The following is a 26,636-nucleotide window of genomic DNA, read 5'->3' as shown; positions in this document are numbered from 1 at the left end:
AATGACCCACATAAATAGCCGCGTGCCTCGACTCCAGCCGACTCTTTATTGGCACGTACCAAACAAAGGCAACGAAAAATAATACGAAAAAAAGGGGACAGGGCGAGCAAAACCATTCAACATTCAACAGTTTCACAGACACATTTTTCATTATGAAACTTAAATTGAATTTTGTCATTGGCCGCCGCAGGGCTAATCGAAAGTGGGTCGGAATTTGTCCCAAATCGATTGACATGCCCGAAGGTCTTTTGTGATCTGCTCAATATTTCATGGGACGACCTCAAAATGAAGTGACATCCTGGACAGGACGAAAGAGCACACACACATTCACACGGTCAACTGGAGATATGCATCATTAGCACGGCCATACGCATAGCAATTTGCTTTGCCCCCAAAATATTTGTCTAATAAATTGTGTATTTATTGCTTTTGCCTGTGTAAGTAGCCATAAATTTACGAACATGACATAACCAAGTTTCCTTCGTCCTGCCATTGATTTATTATGATTTTTTGTGTTGTTCTTGTCGTATCAGACGTATCTGCAATAACGTCTTGCCGAATCTTCAGTTTTATATGGCCTACGCAAAAACTGTTGCATGTTGCTGCGGGGTGTTGCTGCTGCTGCTGCTGCTCATGCTGCTGCTGTTGATGTGATGCTGCTGTCGACAGGCGCATTAACTGTTTGCTCGCCAGATTTGGCCAGACAATGTGAAAATGTTTACTCTGCACTTGCCTGTCAGTCAGCTGGTTGGGAGTTAAGTTTTGTTATTACTGCTGCTATTACTTGCTATGTTCTTAACCCTTTTTCCCTTTTTGCCCCTTGAATATTGTACTTTTTGCCCACCAAAATGTCTGGCACTGATGCCGCGATGCTGTAATCAAGACATCAGCATCAGCAAAACATTTGATGGACCCTCTTCTATGAGCTTACAATGCCAAAAAAAAAAGCAACAGAAAGTAAGAAAAAACGAAAAACTGAATAGAAAGTCACTGAATACTATACATTTAGTTTGTGTGGAATTTTTATGTGAATTAGGTTGGCCAGAATTTAACATTTAAAATGAAATTACTGCCTACTTTGATGCCATAAAAAAGCTTTATAGGCGAAATATTCTTATAAGTTTCTATAATCAAAATTAATAATATATAAATTACTGCCTTCTCAAAAAAAGAACTAAATGGCGCTGACAAAAAAAATGTCTTCTATAATCATATATGAAATGAAAAACCAAACACATTGATATCTATATGTTCTTTTTTGTTTATAAGAAAATATTGGAAAAGCGGTTACTTATAAACATTTTGAGTCTTAAACACCTTAAATATACTTATATGGTGTATTTTTAATGTTTAATTTTCAATTGCATTTTGTAATTATTTATGATCTTTGTGCATTTAAGTTCGCAATTTATTTTAGTTTATCTTTCCACAGTTTTCAAGCCGCGGAAACTGATCTTATGATAAGAAAGTTATAAAACTCATTCAACATTTTATATTTCTGTGTGAGAAGAAATAAGTTTTTAAATTTTATAAATGGTTTTTAGAGAGTTTTGTTACTTTTCCACCCAAAAATGACAGCCACTGTGGGGGTATGCAAACTTGACAGATTTTGTTTTCAGTTTTTCCTTAAACTTTTCCTTCAGATGCTGTGGCATGTGTGTGGTGTGTGTGTGTGGTGTATGTGTGTGGTGTGTGCGGCTGCACTGTGCGTGTGTTTACTTAGCGGTGTCGAGAGTCGAGAGTGGAGACTTTGCTGGCACGCTAATGTAGCTTTTGTTGGTTCTGCTCTCCAATCCAAAGTCTCTCACACAACCCCGCGTAATGCCTTCGGTATTTATTATTATTTTTGCCAGCACTTATGGCATTAGGATGCCAAATTATTTGGAAACACTGGACGGAAAATTCAATTTAAAGAATACGGGTTTTGGTGAATTTGTTTCTTTGCTATATTTAATGCTGCCTTCGATATACAATATTTGAAATATTTGCTTAAAACGTAATGCTTAAAAACGGATGGAATGATGTAACATAGTCGTGGGTCTGGGCCATAATAATTAAGTTTAAATAGTTTACGACTATAAATTAAGCAAAAAAAAAATGGGAAAAATCCATGAACATGATTACGAGTACGAGTAAAAAATCGATCTTGAAAACATATTTGTTTAGGCATTAAACATTATTAATAAACTTTTTTTTAGGTATATTATTTTAGTTATTGTGTAGATCAGTCTGTGTGCAAGCACTGCTAAACGAAAATCTCTAATAAAAAATTGTTCAATATAAATAATAATAGTTAATTATAATCTACAGCTATCCGAATAAAAAAAATAATAAATCGTGTGTGGAGTTGAGTAGATTTTTCGAGTTTCAGGCCAGGCAGAAGAGCTTCCTCCAGAAGGACGGCGTGGGCGGCAGGGTGGTGGGCACTAGGCCCTCCCAAATGGCTGTGTCGAACACATCCTTGACTTTGTCCTGCGAACAAAATAGTCATGTTATTAATCACTGCTTAATTAAATCAATAAAGCCCCACTAAAACTTTCCGCTTTTGCTATACTAATTACAACCATTGTCCAGCTGATAGTATGCCAAATTAAATATTTTAACCAAGTGTTGGCAGGTTTAATTTAATAGTTGCTTAATGGGTTACCTTTTTTTTACTGATTTTTGTGTGGATAACTTATTTGTTGATTCTTTATTTGTGCAGCTTGAATATATTTGTTTTTACAAGCAAACTTGGTTTTTACAAGCAAACAAAAGAATATCTATAAAAAAGTATTCAGATTTTTACTCTTTTCGGAAAAAAAATTCCATAAAATATTATAAATAAAATATAGTAATATTCAAGACAAGTTTAGTGTTTACAGTTTTAAATTTAACAGTATTTATTCATTTTCTATTTGTGCTAAGAGCAAATACTTAAATATCTAAGTAGCTTTGAATGGATTAATTGGAATATTCGTATTTCCCTAAACAAATGGATTATGAAAATTTCAATTATTATTTCAACAATTTGTGTGTTGTCATAAAATTTGTTTTCTGCCGACCAAATTTGAGACGGCTTATAAAAGTTGTATTCTCCAGGTGTTTTCCGTATCTATTTCTGAGCCCCCTTAGGATCCACTCCCTGAAGTTTTTCCAACAAATGTGGACAACAATTCCCGCCGGCGGCAATGCAACTTAATTGCGGTGTTATATGTGTATATATATATATATATATATATATATATGTCTTATTTTCCAGCAACTAGCGAAGCACTTGCACAACAAATTGTCATCATCATCGTTGTTATTATCATCGTCACCGTCATCATCATCTGGTTGGTGGTGCCAAGTGCTTTATAATTTGTTGCAATCGCTTCATCTTCGCTGTCGCCTTCTTTTGTGAAGCAAGGGGGCGGAGGCGAGGCGAGGAAAGGGGGCGTGGCTGGAGCTGCTACCTTCGGGGAAATTCACGTAGAGTGCAATGTACGGATGACAGGATCGCAGTGCGACGGCATTCAGTCGGAAGTGTTTGGGACAAACAAGGGGATCCCATGCCCCAAGTCGTATATACTTATATATGTATATAATTTCCCCCTCCTTCAACGCTCACAGCCGCACAATTATGATTTTTGTGTGTGTGTGCAATGTGACAAGGCGACTCAAAAGGATACAAAAAAACCGACCAGGACCACGACGAACTGCCTCCCGCAGGAGAAACGTCCTTTTTGGCTTTTTCTTTGCTATTTATTTTTTTTTTTTCAGAAAGATTCTTTTCCCGGAATACCCTGTATGCTTTTTTTAATTTTTGCCTAAGAGTTACAATTTAATTTAATTAAGAAAAGAAAACTTCTCACTAACTTTTATATATTTTAGGTCTTAATAGTGACTATAAGCACTAAATTGTCTTTCCTGAGTAATACTATTTTAAATACAGTATCTTTTATGGTATTTTTTATTTAATTCACATTTACACAATTTTGGCTTTATTTAATAGAAGCTACTTCTAACTTTTATATGATTAATAAATGTTAGGAATACTATACATTGAATGTTATACTTTATGGTATTTTTTATTCCACACCCATTTCCCTCTAAAGGTTACTTTTCTAGTGTTTACACGAGACGGCCGCAATGAAGTCGGAGACCCAGAGCAATGACTTGTCTGCCTTTTGGCTTTAATTAATATAGGGTTCTCCCTTTCCCCTCAATTTTTCCCACCCCGTCTGCCCATGGAGGATGGGATGATGGGATGATGGGACTCACCTGTGTGGCTGACGAAGTCTCAATGTATTTTGCGCCAATTGTTGTTGCCAAATCCCAGGCGTCTGCATATGAAATTGCTTTCTCGCCATTTGTCTGCACAAAAACAAACCAAAAAAAGAAGAGAAGAACAAATCAAAATGTTAGCTTCGGGGCATATGAAATCAAATAAGAATTTCATAAATATTTGAATCGCAGCCAGAGTCAGAGTCAGATATATAATGATAAAGCCAGTGGCGGAAGCAGTGGCATTAATAAATCAGCCAACTCACCTGCAGTTTGTTAAGGACATTGGGGCTGGTGCGAAGATCGGCCTGGGTGCCAACCAAAATCAGGGCGGCCTTGGTCTTGGCGAACTTCGGTGCCCACTTGGCCTTGATGGCCCGAAACGTTTCCGGCTTCACCACCGAGAAGCAGAGCAGGAAGACGTCGCTGTCCGGATAGCAGAGCTCCCTCAGCGGATCCAGAGTGTCCTGGCCGGCGGTATCACAGAGCGTCAAGTGCACCGGACTCTCGTTCACATTCACATCGGCTGTGGGTGCACAAAAAAATCAGTTAAATGTAATTTTATATAATAATTACATATCTAAAATATACGTTTATTCAACAGAAATAATTATGTATATTTAAATGTGCCCTTATTCAACAAGGCAAAAAATGTAAGAACATAAAAATAAAAAATACTTAAGAGCCTAAGCTCAAAATCTGTGTTCAAATCGTATTAATAAAATGTATTATTACAGTACCCTTCTGGTAAAATCACATAAATATTAAAAGAACAATCTGCTGAAAATACATGTTAAATTACTTCATCAGTTTTTTAAAATACAAGTTCATTTGTTAAAGTCATGATCTTAAGCAATGTGTTTCAGCTGTGTTCCCATTTTCTACATTTTCACTCCTGTTATTTCCCAAATTAATCAATCAATTGATTTGTGTGTCTCCGTGGGGGAACCATCGGTTTGGCCTGATTTCGGTTTAATTTAATTACAAAATATGTAAATTACACTCATTCTGAGCCCTTTGCACTTTGTGATTGCATTCTGCTGTCGGAATTTCATTTAATTTAAAATGCTTTACCAATCCTTTTGTTGTCCCCTCCACGCAAGTGCACATTTTTGGCATAGCACAAGGCACATACACCCAAAAACACGCACAAACACACACCCACACAGCCACAAACCCCACACAAGAACAGATAGTAATCGTAGACACTCACACAGACACATGACAGGTGGTACTTTAAAAAACACAGAAATAAAAAAAATATAAAATCGGAAAAACTGGGAAACTATCCAATTCATGTACATTTTGAAGCTGCAAGTAAACTTTAATCAATAGAACAAGCTCTAAATGAATTAAAGATTCCAGAATATTTAGAATTTTATTACAGAATTGTATGTAGACTTGTTTAAATATTTAAATGTTTGCAAAAAAAAAGTAATAAAAAAAAGGAATCACACAAAATAAAAAATGAATGAACTTTCCGGTACTTATTATTTTTGTATTAATGTGTATCTTAGAAATCATTACTTATTAGACACTTTAAATTCCAAGGGAACGCCGCCCTCACGCAAAGTTTTAATAATTAGAAAATGAAGAAAACCAATAATTAGTAATCGTTACTTTACAAGTTTGGTTATTGGAGAAGACTTTTAGGCCAGTTAATGAATATTTATTCTTGCAGCACATATATGTTCGCTCGATGCTCCAGTGATAACATCTGTTTAATTACATTCAAAATTGCATTGATGCCATTTTGCCCACAACTCGAACGGGAAAAGCGGGAGTTTCAGGAAAATGAAAATGGGAAGCGTGGAGTGGCATCAACAATGAAACGCTAGCAAGTGAATTAGTAAAGCGCAGGGATGCTGGGTAACTAGGTAGCTGGAAATTTCCCAACATTTTTCCCATCCACTTTTCCGCCAATTCCCATGTGTGCAAAGAACATTCATATTTAAACGCGAGCGAAAATGATTTGAATGATGCTCAAAAGAGTGACGAAAGGGTTGGCAATGTTTGTCAAATTCACACTCGGAAAATTGCAAATATTTTGGAATGATATTTTCAAATAAATGATCAACCTACTAAAAAAAAAATATTAATAAATTTATACTTTGAAAATTAAATATCTGGTATTTATTTATTTTTTTTTTTTATTATCGAGTTTATGTTTAAAAAAAAAACTTTAAACAGATTTAAAAATGTCCTTAAAAGTTATTTATATTATTTTTATTTTTATAATTTCAGTCGGAAGTTTAAAAATTAAAATAAAACAAAATTATAACATCTTTGTTTTTCAATTTATACGAACGTATTTCAACATATAGCTTTAATTTCAGAATAACGGCTTTAATCGTATTGTATCCACCATAGAAATGATCGAAAAAATGGAAATATCTTTATTATGTTTAAACATGTAAATGTAAATATTATTTAATATTTTGTTTTTGATATAGTTGCAAGACTATTTAAACAAAGTACAGTTCTCTTCTTGTTTGTCATAAGTTAATAAATAATGTTGACATGCTATTATATTATTTCGCACAATTTACATATCAATTGAATATGACTTTTGAATTGTTTTCTGTGTGCTGAGGCTGAAGCTTCGGCATGACTTGTTTTTTTAGCACGCGCTGCCAAGCAGAGTTGACCTCGCGTCGCGTTCGCTGAATAAAACCCCCCGGACTGTGTCCATGTCCTATCTAAAAGTTAATCACGGCAAGCTTTCATTCAATGCAGCTTCCTCCGACTGTTTGGCCTGCGTAAATAAGGTTGCCCGGCTGCACTGTTGCCCTGCTCGGGGATTTTTAATCAGCCTGCCGCATGCAGCATGCAGCACGTAGTAGAAGTAGGAGTAGTAGAAGTACTAGTAGTACACCAGGTTGCAGGTTGCAGGTGCAGCGAAGGTCGCCACGAACAGCACCGTGGCTCTGGGGCTCATGTAAAATAAATTTAATTTGTGCAGCGCATGAAATTCATGAATACATTTGAGGGTACCAAAAAAAAAAAAAAAAAAATCTGAAGGCCTGACGCTGATGTGACTTCTTCTCTGGCCCAAGTTTAATGAAGCTCAACAAAAAACGTTCGCTTCATTTCATTCGGTGTATTTTGTGGTCCATGAACATTACTTTCTAAAGAGAAAATTTATTGGTAAGGTTTTTTAAACGTTTGTGTCTACTCTTTAATTAAACTACAGTAGTAATTTTTCAATAATAATTAATTGTACATTAATATTTTATAAATAAGTATTGCAAATATTTACCTCTAATTTTTTTTTTTTAATATTTACATTTATTTTCTAAAAATATCTTTTAGAGCCAAGCAACTCCATAGGTACTTAACGTTTTTTCTTCCTCCATCCTTTTCTAGACTGCTCTTCTTATAATCAGTTTTACAAAATCTTAATTCACTGTGAAATGGAAAAGATAGCCGGCCCCATGTCAAACTGTCTAAAAATAAAAATAAGTACTCCAATCACATTGCCCATTTCGTTGTGCCATTACCTTGAGAGCCTCCTCTCATTGTTGCTTTATTAGTTGCCCCGTATATTTCTTGGCTATTTGGGCTGCCAAAAAGTGTAAAAGTGGAAATCAATGCCGGAGGAGTACATTCAATGCCGCCAATGCCATTCCTTTCCCTTTGCCATTTCACGAAAGGGAAATTGTTTGCCAGCTCAGCTGAAAATCGCTTTACGCGAAGGAGAACAAAAACAGTGAAGTGAATTGAAGTGAAGTGAAGTGAAGTGAAGTATTCCCTTTGGAGAAAGGGAAAGCCAGACAATGGCGAAGGTCGGGACAAAAGGCGAACATCGTTGGCGGTTGCGGATGGCCCCCAAACCAAACTCAAGAACAGAAGCACATGTGTGTGTGCGTGAAAAAGTGAGCAATTGTGTAATTGTGAGCCAAAAAGGCAGCTTCCTTTTCGCCGCCTTTCCTGCTGACTCAACCTTATTGACACCTAATTGAGTCGGAGTCCCGAGCAGCGCCTTTTCTCCTCTACATCTGTGACAGATTGAGTGATATATATATGGTGGCACGGTCGGAGTAGCACAATCACTCAGCCAATTAACGATTAAGACTGCCGGTGTCTTCTTGCCGAAACGAAAACGAAAAAACAAAAAATTGCAACAATTTGACGCACTTAGAGCAAGTCAATTAGCCAACCTTCCTGCCTTAATTAGTTCCAAAACTTATGCCAAATGGCCGAACTATGCCAAAGTCTGGGCGTAAAGCAAAATATGTACAGTTGGTAAAAATAATAGTAGTTTTTTTTTGCTCTTGGAAATATTAACCTTAAATAATTAAAAAGCTACTTTTGAAAGAACAAAAATTGTATTTTTGTGAAGCTCATACCATAAATAAGTAAATTTAACAAAAAAAGAAGATTTTTTATAATTATTCAAAAATCATTGACAACAGTGAAGTGAATTTTAATTTTAAATTTCCTTAAAAAACTAAAACAATATCAAAGGTTTATAAAAGTCTTATTTTGTTTTTTGGTTAGTAAGCATTATGGTAAATTAAAAGAAAAGTTGTCCTATGCCTTAAAAGTAGGTTTTTGAGCCCTTTTTACTTCGCATTATCTTATCACTATTATTTTAACCACAGCTGTGAGTGCACATTTAGGAAATTGATAGGAAAAGCAGGAAAGCTGGGTCAAGGGACTGCAGATTCCACGGCAAAGTTGAGAGCCAGCAATTCCTGGTATTCAATGACCTCCCCTTTTCCTCCCTTTGCTAGGACCACGAGGCGTATGCGTAATTTCATACTTAACAAACGACAAAAGGACATCGAGGCGACCCCTGGCAAAAAACAATAAAAAAAAGGCAGTGGGGATTCCTAGCATTTCAGGGCGTTAAGAAATGTTTCAAATACAATTCTCCCACTCTTTCAAAGACACACAAAAAATAAAGCTGCAATTCGTCCTCAAAAAAGGGGATTCAATTAGCATGAATCCATGAGGTAAAAAACTTTGACAAGCATTATACAAAAGATATAAAAAAAATATAAACTTCGAATGTTTATTTAAAATGCGTTTTATTGTAAAACTAAATATATATATTTTTTTATTTAAAATGTAAAACAATTAATTTAAGTTAAAAATAATTTAAATCATTTTATATATTATTTCGTTTAAAAAAATATGCCTAGAATGCTGTTCACTTAAGAATTATTTACATAATTTTAAGAATACATTTACTAATTTTAGAAAATATATTTAACAAATAATTAAATCCTTTTCTAAGCATGCTTTGTTAAATGGAACTTTAAGTTTTATAAATACCTTTCAAAATCTGGCCAAAATACCAACTAAAAGCAGAAGAAAATTCGCCTGCAATTCAGTGTACTACACCTAGTTGAATCTGTTGAATTATTCCACGATTATCTGCAGGGCGAATGTGGCACAGGACTCACTCCACTCTTTTCCACTGAGTGGCAGTGGCAGCCAGGCAACACAATTTTTGGCCCCAAAAGCGAGTGTGTGCAGAGAAGTGCAAATTCATGCAAAATTTTATTAAAATCAGCCCCTTGGGCCTGGTGAGGGGTTAAACTGGCTGCCGGCGGCAGTCTCGAGTGCCAGACACCATGGCTATGGGTTAAGGCAGGCAGGGGAGGGGGTTAAGGGCTAAGCATAACTCAATCAATTGCTTATGGAAAAAAAGGGGAAAAAAACGAAACCGAAACAAAGTCAGGTTTTCCTGTTGAATAACCGCAAATTTCAATTTTCCGTTCATTAAAATTCGTGAATAGCACAAAACACACACAAAAACCACTCGCCAAATGCGGAAATAAAGTGCAAGTCAATTGAGGCTCAGGAGAAGCCCCACAGAAATATCTACAACTACACAGAACTGGCTTCAATTTTCGCCCATCGTTGGCACATCCTTCACATGGAAAACTCGGCAAAGATTTCACAAATTGGTTTTCAACAAAATGAAAAATTCATATACGTGCCGAGAAAAGCAGCCCAAATCCAACCCGAATTCTTGACTCCACGCCTTCAATCGAAGCGAAACGAAGGCTGCAAAGGTCGGCGAAAAAGCAGAACGAATTGAGTATAAGAAATGAAGGTCGTTTGAATGGGAGACCTGTTGAAAGGGGGCCATCAACCCAATGGCGTCAAAATTCGCCCCAAAAAAATGGGGGACTTGTGGACATGCATTGCCAAAAAATACCAAAAAAAATTTGGAATGTTTTCATACTTTTTTTGTTATTAAAAACTAAATTTGTATTCCTTTTTTTTAGGTGTACAAATGCCAAATACTCACCGTTATAAATGTCTGAGGCTGTGGGTATGTGTTCGGGATTGAAGCGATTCTCCAGATACGACAGGATCAGATTCGTCTTGCCCACAGCTCCATCGCCCACCAGCACGCACTTGATCGAAGGCTGCGAAGTAGTGTCAGCTGCAACAAAATATCACAAAATATAGTTTAAGTTGTATTGCACAAACGAGTGCATTTCTTATTTACGATTTCCGTTTTATAGATTACAGTTTTTATAAATTAAATACTTTTATACTGTTATATCAAGTAAATATGTTTTTTATATATTATAAAAAATTTTTTTATTATACAAATTTTTTTATGTTTATATATATATTTTTTATGTATTTAATATTTATTAATATATATGAAAATTGCCATTTTAATTACAAAACTTTTATAAACACTTCCTGGACGCAAATTTTTACCTTCCATTGAGCAGGTGGAAAAATCCTTAAATTTCCCAAGCAACTCACCCTTTTTGCCACTTTTTTTGGCCTTTGTCGCGTTGTCAGCTGTTGCTGTGGCTGCTGTTGTTGCGGCTGTCTTCTTCGATTTACGCTTACGCAATAAGAATTTGGAGCCTTTGCCGCTGCTGGCGGCACTCGTATCGCTCAGCGATTGTTGCTACAAAAAAAAAAAAAAAACAAAACAAAAATGGTTAATTAAAATAAATAAATAAATATAAATGCAGCCTGAAAGCTGGCAACATTTCACTCGGATGCAGATTTCCATCAAAATCTGATTATTCCCAGCCGTATTGCACATACGCCTGGTGTGCCTTAGAAATTTGTCAAGAGTGGCAATTAAATAATGAAAGCCAACCGATTGAAGCAGCTGTGTGTGGGTGTGTGAGTGTGTGGGTTGCACAAATGCCTAGCGCGACACTTTTGCCTCGCCAAATCTAATTTAATATGCACATATAAATTAGACAGGAAGACAGCAGCTGCTCTTCGGGGAGAAGAAAGTGGCAAAGAGAGCAAAAAAGGTGGAGAATGAAGAAAGGAGAAGAAGAAAGAAAGGAAGATAGGAAAGCGGTATGACTGACAGACGAATAAAAATAGCTGGCAATGTTGCAACACACACCGGAATTGAAGACATTTTGTTGATTTCTCGCATTGCGTATACGCCACCGACTGGCAGCCAAAAAAAGCCCCTCTCATTTTACATGGCATTTTTCTCGCTACTCTTGTCCCATTAATTGTTTTAGTCTGATTTTTGTGCATTTACCATTTTTTTTAACACTAAAGTCTTTTAGTTTAATAATAAATTCAATTCATGATATAATTAAAATAAAATTGAAAAGATTTTTTGTAAGTTTACTTTTTGTAAAGCTTTTTCTTATTTTTCCTCAACTGCATTTTTTGTGAAATTTCACTTCATTACTTCTTAATTTAACATTCAGATTTTATTTCTCTTTTATTTTTATTTTTTTTTATTCGCCCAGCAATTATAGCACTAACCGAGTGAATAAATGTTCTGTATGTTTGATTTATTCAATGAACAGTGAAAGGGCAAATACAGCGTATAAGTTTTTTTGTTTAAAAACAATTTAATTTATGAGCAACAGTTTGCAATTATTACTATTTGCTTGCTGTTGATTAAATCAACCCGTTTAATGGCCAGCAAAATAGGCCTTTAAAAATTGTATACCTTAAGGTCTAACAATACATTTGTGGAATTGTTATACAAAAAGGTCTTTAAAAGAAAAGTATAACAAAAAGTTGATTTTATAAAATGAGATATTTCTGCTATATGTGTTATAATATTTAATCGCTTTGCAACCAATGTACTTTAAACACCCCAGTCAAGTTTTTCCGCTTAAACAAATTGTTGAAATGTTTCAGAAATGGGAGTACAACTTTTTTTCTGTAATTTAATTGTAGTTAACTTTGTTGATAAGCAGTCAGTACCATAAATTATATATATAAATAATGTGGATTGAATATGGTTTTGTATTTTAAGCTTTAAAGCTGCTGTTTTAATAAACGGGTTAATTTAAGCTGCCAAAATACAAGCACTTACTTCATTGCTTATCAATCATTGTACAATTACCAATTACAAGATAACTTATTGAGGCGGGAAAATGCGGGATGTATCAGGAAAAGCGCGCGTATACCCTCCTGTTTTCCCAATATTGTTCCCCTTCAATTGGGAAAACATATTTGCCAGACGCTATCTAAATCAATACCTAAATTGTCGTTGTCGTTGTCAACTTAAGAAGGTCTTTCCTCCTTCTGCTCGACATTTTCCATCCTTCGCCTGCTATTTTCCGCTTGTTAGGCGATAATATCGCATACAAACACACTAAAGTGAAACTTAAAGTTGGGATGGGTAATCGACAGCTCAAAATAAAAATACACACAATCGATTCGATAGCATTAGGGCCAAAAAGGTTTGACCTTTTGGAGAAATTGAAAAGAATTGTCATACAATTCGGTCAATCTGGCAATTAACCTTTAAGGATCAAATTACTACTCGCTGCAGCCATTATTTGACAAATTTTCCTGCCCATTTTCTTGATGGTCATAATTTCTCGCCTGTCCACGAGGCTTTGATCAAACTTTTTCCGCCACATTATTCACAGCTCTCTCAATCAACATAAATAAAAGTCAAAAAATTAAAAAGAGAGCACTTTTAGCCACCCCATTTCCAATTAAATTAAAACGTCTGTCTCAGGCTTTCTCTCTTTCACTTAACTTCCTCCTTAAGCTGACTAAAAACAATTCCTTTTATTTTTGGGCCATTTTTTGGTACATAAAACCGAAAGTCAAAGCCAAGTTAAGTTGTGCGCTGCTCTCTTCGACGGCAACTTTGCTGTCAGCCAAAAGCAGAAAACTTTGCCATGTGCGCGTCTTAAACTAAATAAGCCCTCAAAACGTTAAGGGCCAGTCATGTCAAAAAATAAAAATAAAGGAAAAACTTTACTCCCGGTCTTTTGGTCATCGTAAATATGCAACTTTTTAATAATTTCATGCGGCCAACGCCCCTTTTCCGAAAATACTTATGTACTTATTTTTTATTTCGAAATGGTCTCTACAATTCTTGTTTTTTTTTTTTTTTTTTGCGTTTGTGCCTTAAAAGTTTGTCGCCGTAACCCTTGACTTTCCAGTGCCCCGCGGGGACCCCAAGTCGAGTCCAATAATTGTTGGAAAAATATTGGCTGCCTCTCTGCGGGTTGGCAATGTAAATAATCACCTTTTTTTGTAACCGAAAAACCTTTTTGGCCTGGCTGCTATTGGAACACATAGTTTGGCGGGTTTTATTAAAAAGTCCTGCAGAGACAGAAAATAACTTTCGAGAGTAGCAATTGCAGCAACAATAAGGATTAAATAAATCAGAACTGGAAAAGAGAGAACTTATACTGCCCACCAACTAAAAGTTGTTTGTTTTTTTTTCTCGGAAAAGCAAAACAAATTCAACAACCTTCATTTTAACACAAAGAAAACCAAGGAAAAACAACAAAAATAAAGTATTTTAATGTATTAGCAGCCAAAGAGAGTTTACTCACAAAAACATTATAAAAAAAAAATTAAAATTGACTTTTTAAAAATAATGGATTTACCATAAAAAATATACAAGAGCTTAAAGTAATATAATAATTCAATAAACTAATAACTTTTATATAAAAGACACATGTGTTTTAAGTTGAATTCAATTTATGAAGCCTATTTTATAGGGCAATTTAATAAAGCAACACATATTCAATAAGCTTAAAAAAGCAAACATTCAATAAATATACTGAAGCGATTATATAGACAAATATCTAGGGGCCAACTTGTAACCTTTCGGCAGACATTCCATGTTGTCATCCTGCCTCTCTTGGCCATTAAAAGTTTTTGTTTTGGCCAGCATGTAAATCATGATTAAAATACAAGGACAAGGCCACTTTAGCGAGTGGCAGTAAACTTGAAAAATGGGTCAAAGTTTTGCTTAAAAAAAAAACGTCCAAAATATATTTTAAGCACAAAAACCTGTCATATATTTGCTTGCCAATGTTGTTTTTTCTTCTCTCCTAACACCCCCTACAAAAAACTCTCCAAAAAAGTAAGCAAAACTGTTGACAGCCACCGCATGAATTGTAATTTACATGTTTTACCAAAAGAACGAGATAGCCGTGCAAGATTATAAAGAGAAGCACTGAGAGTTCCATAAACTCTTGTTTGGGCAATTGAATCAATCGCCAGGGGAAATGCTTAGCGCCTTAAATTCGCTTCTCCTACACCCCCCAAAAAAAAACTTTTGAGGGGGAAAAAATCGACAATAAATTGTGTTAAATATATTATGAAATTGTGTGTATGAATGGCAGGGGAAAAAACAGATGGCACAAGAAATTTGAATTGAAATTGATGGAATTATTATTTATGGATTATGGTTGGCTATGCAAATATTTGATTTTATATTAATATGTACAGCTGCGGTCATAATAACAGTAGGCGCAGCAAATTTTTTGAATGTTTAGTTACCAATGAACAAAATTGAGCTTAAAAACTTTTGATATTGTTTCAGTTTTTAAAGAAAAGTAAAAGCTGTTAATAATTCAATAAAAATCACTTTTTCAAAATACCGTAGTAAAAATTGTTCAACAAATTTAGGAAAATTACCCATAATTCTCGTTCATATGCACTTTATGTTGAATTACAAATATTCTTAATATCTAGTATATTTTTAAAATTAAAAACTAAACAAAAATTGGTTTACAAATATTTCGAAAATATTTTATTTTATATACTTCATGAAAATATAAAAAAAAAATCAAAAGTTGCTTAAAAACTAGTTTTGATTGCCATTTCCATAAACTAAAAAAGACAATTTTTGTGACCGCAGTTGTATGTGTGCGGTGTGCCTATATAAATTCTATATTATTGTCACACTCAATTGAGTTGAAATGAAAATATGGTGGATGCAAAAAAGTTTTGGCGAAAACTTCTCCCATATTTAAAGTGGGAATCAAAATTGAATGGCAGAGAGGCTCGTAAAATATTTGGCTTTCAATTGAATCAAAAATTGTTGATTTTGTGAGGCCGGAATTTATGTATTTTCCATTATGACACATTCAAAAATTTTGGCCCACTTCGACAGTCTTTTGACAGATGATATTTATGGAAATGGAATAGTTCACGCTTTTGTTTGTCGACTCCTCAAGTATTTGGCAATACTTACGCCGTAAACTAAAATTGGAATACCCACATTTTCGGCTGTTCGTGATGCTTAAATTTTAATTGGTTTAGCTTTATGTTCCTATACGCTGTGTGTTTATTATTACTCGGCAAGTTTATTGGTAACCTCGATATTGTTTTTTGCATTCCTTGTATTTGCCTTTGTTTTGATGCAACAGCAGCAGCAGCAACTAATAAAATTGCGGTCTATTTAATGGCATGCCACTTATTGCCTCAAAACACTGGGGACGAGGGGGCGGCTATTGAGAGCGGGGGCGTGGCAGTGGTTACTACTAAATGCACAACCGCAAAAACCGAAACTAAACAGCACAGCACAGCAACAATGCCAGCAAGCTAAATTCTTGTATGTCAAAATGGACATGCAATTAGTTTCCATTTTTGGGCAAAAACTTTTGGCTAAAAATTGGAAATGGGAGTGTAAAAAATATAATTAATCCCAAAAAAAGCTAGCCGAAGAAGGATGATGTATAAATATGAAATGTCTTCTTACAAGGTATCTCAATTTTAAAGTTAAACTTTTTTACTCCCTTTAAAATGCCAATTTTCGCATTTTTTCTAAGGTTTTTTTTTAAGTTTAAAAGACAAAATACTTCTAGCTTTATAAATAGCTTTTAATTTTTATTGGGTCTTTTCAAACTTTTCAAGAGAGAAATAAAACGAAAAAAAAATTAATGTAAGCGTTTTTCGATGTTACTTGGTAAATTTTCTCATTTTTAATAAGGCGCGACATGTAACGCGAACAACATGATAAATCAAATTATGAGAGAGTGTAATGTAAATCACTTGTAAGCTAGGTTTTTGCCACTCCTGCAGCCGCATTACTCATGCGCCACGTTGCCGCGCTACTCGACCTTTTTACTGCAGGCAAACCTCTTCGCATTTATCTTGTTCTCTGTGTTGTGTCGCCCACCACCTTTCACCAACTTTATTTTCCCCCAGCCGCCTGAGAGTATGCAGTGAAAATGGACGCGAACGATAAATGGGGCCTTTGGCCAAGTTAATTGGCTTTGCGGACGGGCACAATTAATAAATGCAAGGAAAGGTAACAGGAAAAAGAAAGCGAAAATATTACAAGCAAACGCCTTTTACTTGTTGCTGGTTTTTCAGGTAGTACACCCAACAAAAAAAACAACCGAAAGTCAAGTTACAGTGTGTCTTGAAAACAAACTACATAGACTTTTAAAGCAAAAGTATAAATTAAATACTAAATACAAACAACCCTATACTTTTTAGTTTCATTTCTATACTGTAGTCTTAGGCCTTATTTTTAAAACCACTTAATTTTAATACTCTCGAGGTATTAATTTTATACACATTTTATTGAGACATTTTTTTGTATCGAATATCAAAAAAATTCATGCAACAATGGTTAAGTTTCTATGACAATTTTTTTTAGTGTGTAGTGATGGTGTTACTGCGTTGTTTCGGTCTATTGTTTGCCGGCTGTTCAGTTTCACCTCTTTTGTATGTTGATTTTGGCGGCTTGCTAGAAAAAAAAAGCGACCGTAAAAATTGGGCAGCAACTGCAACTGACAATTTGAATTGCATTGACAGCGGCGGCAACAGCAACATTGATGTCACTTTCTTTGTTGTCATTGTCAACAAATTGGAAAAGCTTTTCCGCCGCCCAAAAACACACCCCCCTCCCACATAATACAGAAAACACAAGCAAAAAATGTTAGTCTGCTGCGGCTTTGGTTGCTTTTGTTGCATTAGCGCCACCGCAACAGCGAATTGGTCAATTTCAATCAATGGCCAAAATGCATTTAAGCCGCCGAACGCAACAGCAACGCGAATTGCAAGTGCAACTGCAATTGCAACTGCAACACTAATGCAAAACAATAAAAGCCGCATGCGGCAACCACATTGAATTGTCAAGGACAGACAGACAGACAGAAATGGCAAATTGGCAAAGGGTAATTGTCTAAAAAAAATTAAGGTTACAAATTTAAATAGCCCAAAACAACATAATAAGTACAAAATATATACATTAAATAATAAAGAGTATACAATACATGGAAAACTCATGGACACACAATAATATGAATATTTATTATTCAATATTAAAATGGTCAGGTCGGGAATTTAAATTTCGGAGTGTTTTAAATTTCAGAAACAAAAAAAAAAACAAAAAAAAATTGATTGAAAGAATAAAATTAAATTTAGCAAATAAGGACAAAATAATTATTTATTGATATGCTAATTTTTAAAAATGTTTGCCATGTAAGCACTGCAAGCTTTAAAAAGCAAATTTTAGAAATATAACAAATTAAAAATACAATTTTTTGAAAGTTGCCTAAAAATGTGAAGACTTATTTAAAAATACATATTTTAGATCATAATTAAAATCTCTGTTTTAGACAGAGCATTTAATTGGTAAACTTATAGTGCTCTCAATTAAATTTGTAATTTAAATTATTGGCAATAATTACTGCTTTCAAGTTTTATTCAAGTGGGTTTTTGTAATAAATAAGAGGCTTATTTTGCTCTTACTATTCTCCAAAAGTACTCCAAAAGGTTCTTCAAAGTATTGCAATAATAATCACGCACTTGAATTTCCATTTCAAGCTGAGCTGGAAGCTTAGCTTTCTCTGCTCCGATTGCTGCAGTAATGAATGCCATATCGCCTCTAATCCGGCAATATCTGTAAGCCTTAACCCTCCTCTGTCCCTTAACCCAGGCTACCGGTACCTGTGCATATATAGTACATGCCGTGGCACATTGATTTGACATCTGGGGCTTAAAGCGACTTTGAGAGACCCGCTCGACAGTTAGATAAGTTGCCAACTGGCAAATGCAACATGCAACACGGCAGATTAACCTGCAATCCACAAACACATACCCCATACCCCATACCCCTGGTGTTTCTACCTTTCGGATTTGGATCCGTATCTCTATCTGTCTGTTTGTCTGTCTATCTGTCTGCCTGTTTCGTGCTGCGCTCTGTGTCATAATTAAAAATTCAGCAAATTACACATGCAACGACTGCGATGACAGCCACTATGTAGTGGGGCTATCGCCTTCTCGCTCTCCCCTTCGAAAAGGTACACCCGTGATCGCACCAGTAGCATCTCGGCTTTTAAATGGCTTAAGTACTTAAGTAGTTCAAACAGTAATGCAAACACTCAATAGCAACTACTTACTCTTAAAAACCTTATGATAAGATAATTAAAACTATTTAAGTTGTTGTTAAAATCTATTGTTAAATGTGAAAAAAGAAAGAATACTTATACATTTGTCTTATTTTTTTTTATTTGTTTGTTATATTTGCGATTGTCGTTATTTTTTTTGTACCTCGTTATTATTTTTTCGATATTTATTAAAAAACAAAAAAAAAAAGATTTTCGTAATTTTTTTAGAATAAAATTTTAAAATTTATAGTTTCCTAAGTTCTATTTAAAAAGTGTTATAAATAAAGTATATTATTCTATTTTATAACATATTAATGTTGTTATGAAGGGCTTTTTTCCGGATATCTATAAGAAAAAACCATTGCAAAATTTCAACAGTTTTGTATGTCTTAATAGAAAAGTATATTTAATAAACCTATTAAATAAAAAATAAAAAACAAAATTAATGAAAAAATAAATAAAATGTAATATTTTTTTCAACATTTAAAAAACGCGTAAATCTATTCTATTGTATAATTACCCACTTTGGGCTTCTGTTCAAAGTACATTTAAGATTTAGTTGCAGCGAACATACTATCATGCCCACATATATGTTTTGCTGTGCAACTCTGAAGATGACGACCCCAATTTCGCACTTAACCGGCAACTGAATGCCACAGCCAGCCCACTCGTGTGGCAGATGTCTCGCCGCAGCACCCGAGAGGTGGATACATACACCCATATTTACCCATATATAAATTTATATATAAAATATATATATACATCATATATGTCGCGAGATGCATCTGCATTTATGGCAGACCATCAAGTTAATTAAACCAACTGCCGGGAACACAGCTTGGCATTAAAATTTGCCCAAAATGGAGCCAGCGGAATCGGAACAATCCGGAAACTCAAGTTCCGCGAGAGACACCTCCAACTTTTCAAGTCAAGAAGGAGGCCCATAAAACGAAAAGTTTGGGCTTGGACCAAACTTTTTAATCAAATAATGCAACAGGCAGGCGTGTGGTGGCAGTGGTGTTGTGGACCTGGTTCAGATGCGGCCTTAAGTGGTGCCCGGAGTGTCCAAATGTCCAAATGCCCAAATGTCCGAGTGTCGCCGTGTTTGTGTGTTGTCTCATGGTCGCTGAAACCGGCTGGGTTGGTCAGAGCACCTCGGCTTTTGGCCAGGCAGTCAGCCAGTTGGTCGCGCCAGGTTGCATTTTAACTTGCCACCTGCCCCCAAAACACCCGCATCCATCTACACCGCCGATTTGCAGCTTTAACTTTGTCAGACAGTGCGACGACGCGGGCCAAAACAACTTAACTATGTGGCAACAACTATGGTACTAACAGCCACGCTACACATAACAAAGATTTTCAGAAACATAACAGATCTGGGGGAAATAATGTTGGATTTTTTTTAATATTCTGTTAATTAATCTGTATAACCGCATAAAATATACATACAACCAATATATTGAAAGATCTAAACAAATTAAAACCATCAAAAACACAAGAAATAAGCTTTTGATAACCTTAAACCAGTGTTGTGGTGTATCTTGATAATGGTACCTAGATACGTAACTATTTAACCTTTTTGGTATATTTTATATTACCTAGGTAAAGATTTGATATATCATCTTACAAATTCACAATTTCAGTTGTTTAGGTAATGAAAAATTTATGTTAAATTTTGTTTTTAAATTAGCTTGATAGCACTAAATTCAATTTTGTATTAATTTCGCAAATATTGCTTCTAGGTACGTAACTACGTAAACTTCTTTGGTACCTTTGCATAACCTAGGTAAAGATTTTTTATACATCTTACAAATATGCAATTTTAGTTATTTAGGTACTAAAATATTTGTGATTAGTTGTGATCCAACATTTTTTTTTGCACAGTGCAGCAGCAACAGTGATTTCAATTATCCAAGTTGCAACAGCCGACAACATTTGCAGCTGCGGCAGACAACAAATTTTAACTTGGATTTTTGTTTTCAGCCATTGCGCTTCGCTTTGCTTTTGTTTTATGGCTGAAAGGTAAATTGATCTTAAGTGGCAATGCAATGTTATACCAAAGCAAAGACTAAAAAAGACCAAAGGTAACACAAACTTAACAACAACAGCAATCAGAACAGTAAACGTAATAAGCTGAGCAAAACAGGTAAATCAGCAACAGTGGACACTAAACTACAGCGTGGGCCCAAATAACTGTCGCACTTTTTCAAAGCTTCGGCACTCTTAAACAAGTGCTTCTATTCTTTTTGTTTTTTCATTTCTTCTTTCTTTATCTTATTTCGTAACTAACGGGGTTTATTGCTGATAAGATCAGTGCAAGTTAGAATTTTGGCGACGATGGAAGCAAAACGGGAGCTAGTGCAAAACTTGCATTTGCAAGGAAAAAAAACAAGTGAAATTGTGAAGTTGCTAAAAAATCTCAATGTGAATAGGCGATTTGTTCAGCGCACTGTGGCTCGATTGAAGGCAACTGGAAGTGTTGATATAGCCAAAAAAACTGGTCGGAAAAGAAGTGTTAGAACCCCTAAAATAATAAAGAATGTGCGTGAAAGAATTAGGCGAAATTGTGCGAGGTCAGCTCGAAAACTAGCCAATGAGCTGAATGTGAGCCGCAAAACAATTAGAAACATCATAAAAGATGACTTGGGACTGAAACCTTACAAAAAAAAAAAGAATTCATGGTCTGACAGAACGTCAAAAAAAATGCGACAGGAAAGAAGTGGGCAGTTACTTCGGCGGCACGCAGGTTGCAATACTGTGTTTTCTGATGAAAAGTTGTTCATATTGCAAAAAAGCCTGAACCCGCAGAATGATCGGGTGTATGCAGCAAGTATGGAGGATATTTCAACAGAAAAAATTGCTGTTGAGAGATTCCAAAACACAACGTCTGTCATGGTTTGGGGGGCCATATCTGAAAAAGGTAAGTTACCCCTTCTTTTTATCGATAAAGGCGTGAAAATCAATGCCAAATATTATTTGGATGAAGTGCTTGTGGGCCATTTTTATCCCCATGCATCAAAGCTGTTCGGGAATAAGCCATTTTGCTTCCAGCAAGACTCTGCTCCGGCTCATAAGGCCAAAACTGTTCAGCACTGGTGCAAAGATAACATTCCATGTTTCATGGCTGTTGATGAGTGGCCTCCATCGTCACCAGATCTAAATCCTTTAGACTTCTGCATATGGGGTTACATGCTGGATAGACTAAAGGATTTAAAAAAGATGAATTTGGAAAAGTTTAAGCGACACTTGACAAAAATTTGGAATGAAATTCCTGATGATGTGGTGCGTGCCGCTTGCAATAGTTTTAAGAAACGTTTGAAGCTCGCCCGAAAATACAAAGGGGAAAGATTAGAACTTAAGTCTTAGTAATGTAAGCTATATTAATATATATTAAATAAATAATATTTGTTACTTAAAATATCTCATGGTTTGTTTTTTATTTCAAAAATTAAGTGCGACAGTTATTTGGGCCCACCCTGTACTGGTAATTTAATATTTTGGAAATTAAAAATAAAATACCTAAATGTTTTTGGTTGCAAAAAATGTATTGAAAATCTGTAAATGCTTTGAAAATTTCATAAAGCATTTATTCTTACACAAAAGTTAGTTTTTAAAATCGATATAAAATTAGAGGCTTAATAAAAAATCGTTATCTTTGGAAAAATATTTTGTTTTATTGCTGCAATTTATTTCCGTTTCATTATGACTCACAAATGCACTGATTCATCTAGCTTTTGTTAGACAGTGTAATCGATATTGTGCTACTTATCAAATGCTCAATGAGTTTGCAATGCCAAAACAAAATGATTCTCATTGTCCAACTCCCCTTTCTCTGACTTTTGTCATTATTTGCTACGATTTTTATATACATATATACTTATATGGTATGGTCTGTGTCTGTGGCCGTGTAATCGAAGACGATTTTTCGCAATTCAATTTGATTTGCTTTCGGTTTAGTTTGGTGTTATAGAACAACAATGTCGGCGACGTGTTTAAACCGCAACCTTGTGTGCCATATATAGCAGATATAGTATATGATGTGGATCTGACCGCAAAAAACCTCAATAGTGTCCTTACTTCTAAATTCGAACCCAAAGGCTAATAAAGTAAATTGGATTTTCTTGTGTTTTTGCTTTACTTAGCCCATAATATATTCATGCATGTTTCTTAAGTTTACCAATTTTTAGTGCAATTTATTTTGCATTAAATTTGTGTAATTAGTACACCCATGAAAATGGTTTTCGCAAATGGGAGAAAAGCGAAAAAGTTGCTGCGGAAGAAGCGGAATATCTGTCCGACAATTAACCAACTTAAGTGTAATTACGAAAATTTCTTTTTCCTTCATTTCAGTTTCCTACTTTTGTGGTGGAAACCCCCTTTCTCATGACGGTACATTTGGCGACTTTTGTGGTTTTCCACGGGGGGAAAAGTGGAAAAGTAGGAAAGGGGTGTGAAGTGCATCCACATCAGGGTTAAAACATTTCATTAGCGTAATTTGCTTTTTTAACTGGGCCCAGGTTAATTTTTGATCATTACAGCCAGCTGGTTTTCATTACGAACACAAAGACCCTTTTAAAAATTGTATCTTTTGATTTTGTTTACTTTGAATGCAATCTCACAAACATTTGCTAAATCATAAAAAAACATTTTATATTTTTTTTCTTTTAAAATTTTTTTCATTTTTTTGTTATTCCAATAAGAACAGACTAAGCTGTGAAGATTATATTTTTTTGTTTTGTTTGTTTTTTCAAGTTTTTCAAAGTTTTCTTATTTCTCTTATAAATTACTTTTTTAAGTTTCTCAAACAAAATTTGCTAAATCTAATAACAATTTTTATATTCTTTTCTTTTAAATTCTATTTAATTTTGGTTTTCCCACTGAGAACAAGCAAAGCTTTGAAAATTGTGTTTTTTAGTTTTCAACAAGATTTCTTATTTGTTAGCAAAAAAAAAATTTTTTTTTATGTTTCTCAAAGTATTCTTTTTTATATATTTTTTTCATTCATAATTATAAATATTTTTTTTATCATTTATATCAAACCGATTAACAAGTCTTTTTGCTTTTCGTTGCCATTTTCTGCCAGCTCCTTTATCTTATAGTTTTTCCTCATTTCTTTTACGACACCCATTTCATCCTTTAATTGAGCGTTTTTTGGCCGCTCTTTCCTTTCTTTTCGCTCACACTTGCTATTCATGAATTAATTTCATTATTAATTTACGAAATGTGTTTTAATCCAGTCGACCATTGCAGCAAAGGATTCCTTTCGTGCTGAGTGCATGGGCAAATGGAGAGGATCTTACATTTTATTTGTGCAACATTTTCATTTTCTTGGCTTTAATGGGCAAACAGTGGCGTTGGGGGCAATGTGGAATGGAAAATGGTGATGATAGGAGAGGTTCTGGCAGTTGAAATGTAAAGCTCAAGTAGACACTGGCTCAGACATTGAAGGTCTTTGTCTTCGCAGCAGCATCAGTGTTTAACTCGCTTCTGCCCCATCTTAACCCCCCACTGACCATCTTTCGGACTGCCAGGTGGCGAGCGAAGAGCAGCCTTATCAAAATAGACAGACGTCCCAATGCGAAATGCTGAAATGCAGCAGCAACAGCAGCAGTTGCTTGTGTTGCTGCTGCAACAGCAATTGCAACAAACGGCAGCAACACCCACACGCCAGGAACGGTAAATTCTTAAGCCACCAAAACAGAGTACAGAAAAAAAAACAAGGAAGAGAACAAGAATCGATTGTTAAAGTTTTTTTAACCCATCCACCATCGCAACCCACTTTTCGGTGAGAAAAAATACACGAAAATCAACAAAGAAAATCCATTTTCTAGCCAAGGCTTTTTCACAAACCTGTCCAGTTGTTGGTGGATTTGTTGCCTCGGTTCGAGACGACTCTATTATTATCTTGCTCTGGCATGACTACCAAAGAATCACTAATAAAGACCATTTTCTGGCAGTTATATATACTTAAAAATAATTTGGAATCAAGTAGCAATTGCAAAATGAAGTACTTCATTTATCAATTTAAATTGTAAAATTTTTAACCAAATTATTATCTATTATTGCCATTATTATTAACGAACTTTTATTTGATTATTTCTGTATCAATTCAGTTATAATCTGCATTTAAATGAATGGATTTATTATAGTACTATTTATTTATCTATCTATTTCTAGGTTTTCAACGACTTGCAGAAGGGTGACCCAACATCTGCTTCTAGGAAGAAGCCAAAACCTTACAAATTATACACCGATTTTAAAGTGACATACCTCGGTGTATATTTTTATAAGTTTAAGAATGTATTCTATCATCAAAATATAACTTAATTAGATCTAACTATTAAATGCTGAACTGTAATTTGCTATAGCTGTCTTTTTTTCTACAACCCCTCTATTTTCTTAAAGGAAAAAAAAGTTGTATTTTAAAAAAAAAACAGTAGCTTACCAAAGGACTTCGGCTAATCACAGATTGATGTTTCAGCTGAGGCGGCGTTGGCGGCAGTGGATTGCTGCCATAATCCGTGGCCTGTTGCTCCGGTGCAATGCCAAAGATGAAGGGTCCACCCAATCCAGCAGTGGGTGTCGAACTGGAACTCTCGAGGACGGCTGGGCGACGCATGCAGAAATCGTCCTCGAATCGGGAGGGATACAACAGAGCACTACTGCTGGCCGCATGGTGATCATGATGATGATGATGATCTGGGTAATACCTAGTGGGCGAGGAGGTGGATGTGGTGTGCGAGCTGCTGCAGTTGCTACTGGAACTGCTCGAGATGATGGGAGCGGTGGTTCCACCGGGCAGCATAACCAATCCGTTCTGCCGATCGAAACAGAAATCGCTGGACTGAGCTGTGGGCGATGGTGGACTGCCATAGGGATAGCCAATGTGTGGACTCTGCAGATGCTGATTGTACTGCTGCGACAGGGCATCGAAATCGTTGAACCCGTGCAATCCCTTGGCGCTGTCCCGCTTCTGTTGCTGCACGTAGGGTGAGATGTAGGTCCTTAGGGGCGGCAGTGGTGGCAGCGGATGATTTTGCTGGGCCATAGCCGACTTGCCCTTCTTGCCCACACTCATCACCGTCAACTGGGGTCGTCTGTCACCCAAAAGCGGCCTTTGGGAGTTGTTGTACGGATGATTGCGCTGCATGCAGGTGTCCTCGTAGTCATCCTGATCCTGATCCTGATCCATCAGATCGTGGTGGCAGTCGTAGGTGGCCTGCAGATGCTCGTAATACTTTAAACTCTTCATATTTGCATTCGGTGGCGGCAGAGGCGGTGGTTGTTGCACATGTTGCTGCGGTGCAGTCAGTGGTTGCTGCTGCTGTTGCAGATGTTGCTGCTGCTGCTGCTGCTGCTCCTGATGTGGCGAATTGCCCGAGTCCAGGACCTCAACACCACCAAACAGCTTGGCCAATTTCACAGTCATCTCTGCTGCGTGCGAGAGTTGGCAAAACTTTTTCAATTAAAATCTTGCCCAATGCCAAAAGACAATGACAGTTGGCTAGGTTAGTTGAATTTGCCACAATTTTCCACCACTTTGCGTTGCTGCAACAGAGACAGAGAAGGAGAGCACATATATATATTAGCCAAAGAGTCGCATTTATTGTCTGTAAAAATCATATATAGCATATAGAAAACCAAGTATATTTGCACACATTTGCCACAACTCTTTTGCATGTTGCAGCTGTCGCACTGTTTGCAGCTCCTTTGAGCCAAAACCAGTAACGGAAACTGTAATGGGATATGTCAGCCGCAATGGCAGCTACAGTCACAAGAGCAACATCAGTTGATGCAATTGTTGCAGCCACAGCG

The 26,636-nt window shown here is 35.7% G+C and overlaps 1 protein-coding gene across 2 annotated transcripts in view; it reads right to left on the bottom strand.

The window, feature by feature from the left end:
* Positions 1-1,337: 1,337 nt before the first annotated feature.
* The window catches only part of LOC108137289, a 56,143-nt gene continuing 30,844 nt past the window's right edge, over positions 1,338-26,636 (bottom strand). Inside the window, exons 4-9 of one of the 2 annotated variants that reach the window (XM_017258907.2) lie at positions 25,267-26,369; positions 10,939-11,137; positions 10,514-10,651; positions 4,515-4,774; positions 4,246-4,338; positions 1,338-2,472 (exon numbers count right to left, since the gene is read on the bottom strand). In XM_017258907.2, the coding sequence (XP_017114396.1) occupies positions 2,368-2,472; positions 4,246-4,338; positions 4,515-4,774; positions 10,514-10,651; positions 10,939-11,137; positions 25,267-26,250 (1,779 nt within the window). In that variant the 5' untranslated portion in view covers positions 26,251-26,369 and the 3' untranslated portion in view covers positions 1,338-2,367. The remainder of the gene's footprint in view (positions 2,473-4,245; positions 4,339-4,514; positions 4,775-10,513; positions 10,652-10,938; positions 11,138-25,266; positions 26,370-26,636) is intronic. The other variant, XM_017258908.2, reaches the window with a different exon arrangement.

This window comes from Drosophila elegans, unplaced genomic scaffold, assembly GCF_018152505.1.
Source record: "Drosophila elegans isolate 14027-0461.03 unplaced genomic scaffold, ASM1815250v1 contig_149, whole genome shotgun sequence".
NCBI classification, from domain to species: domain Eukaryota; kingdom Metazoa; phylum Arthropoda; class Insecta; order Diptera; family Drosophilidae; genus Drosophila; species Drosophila elegans.
This window is presented reverse-complemented; position numbering and strand designations above follow the sequence as displayed.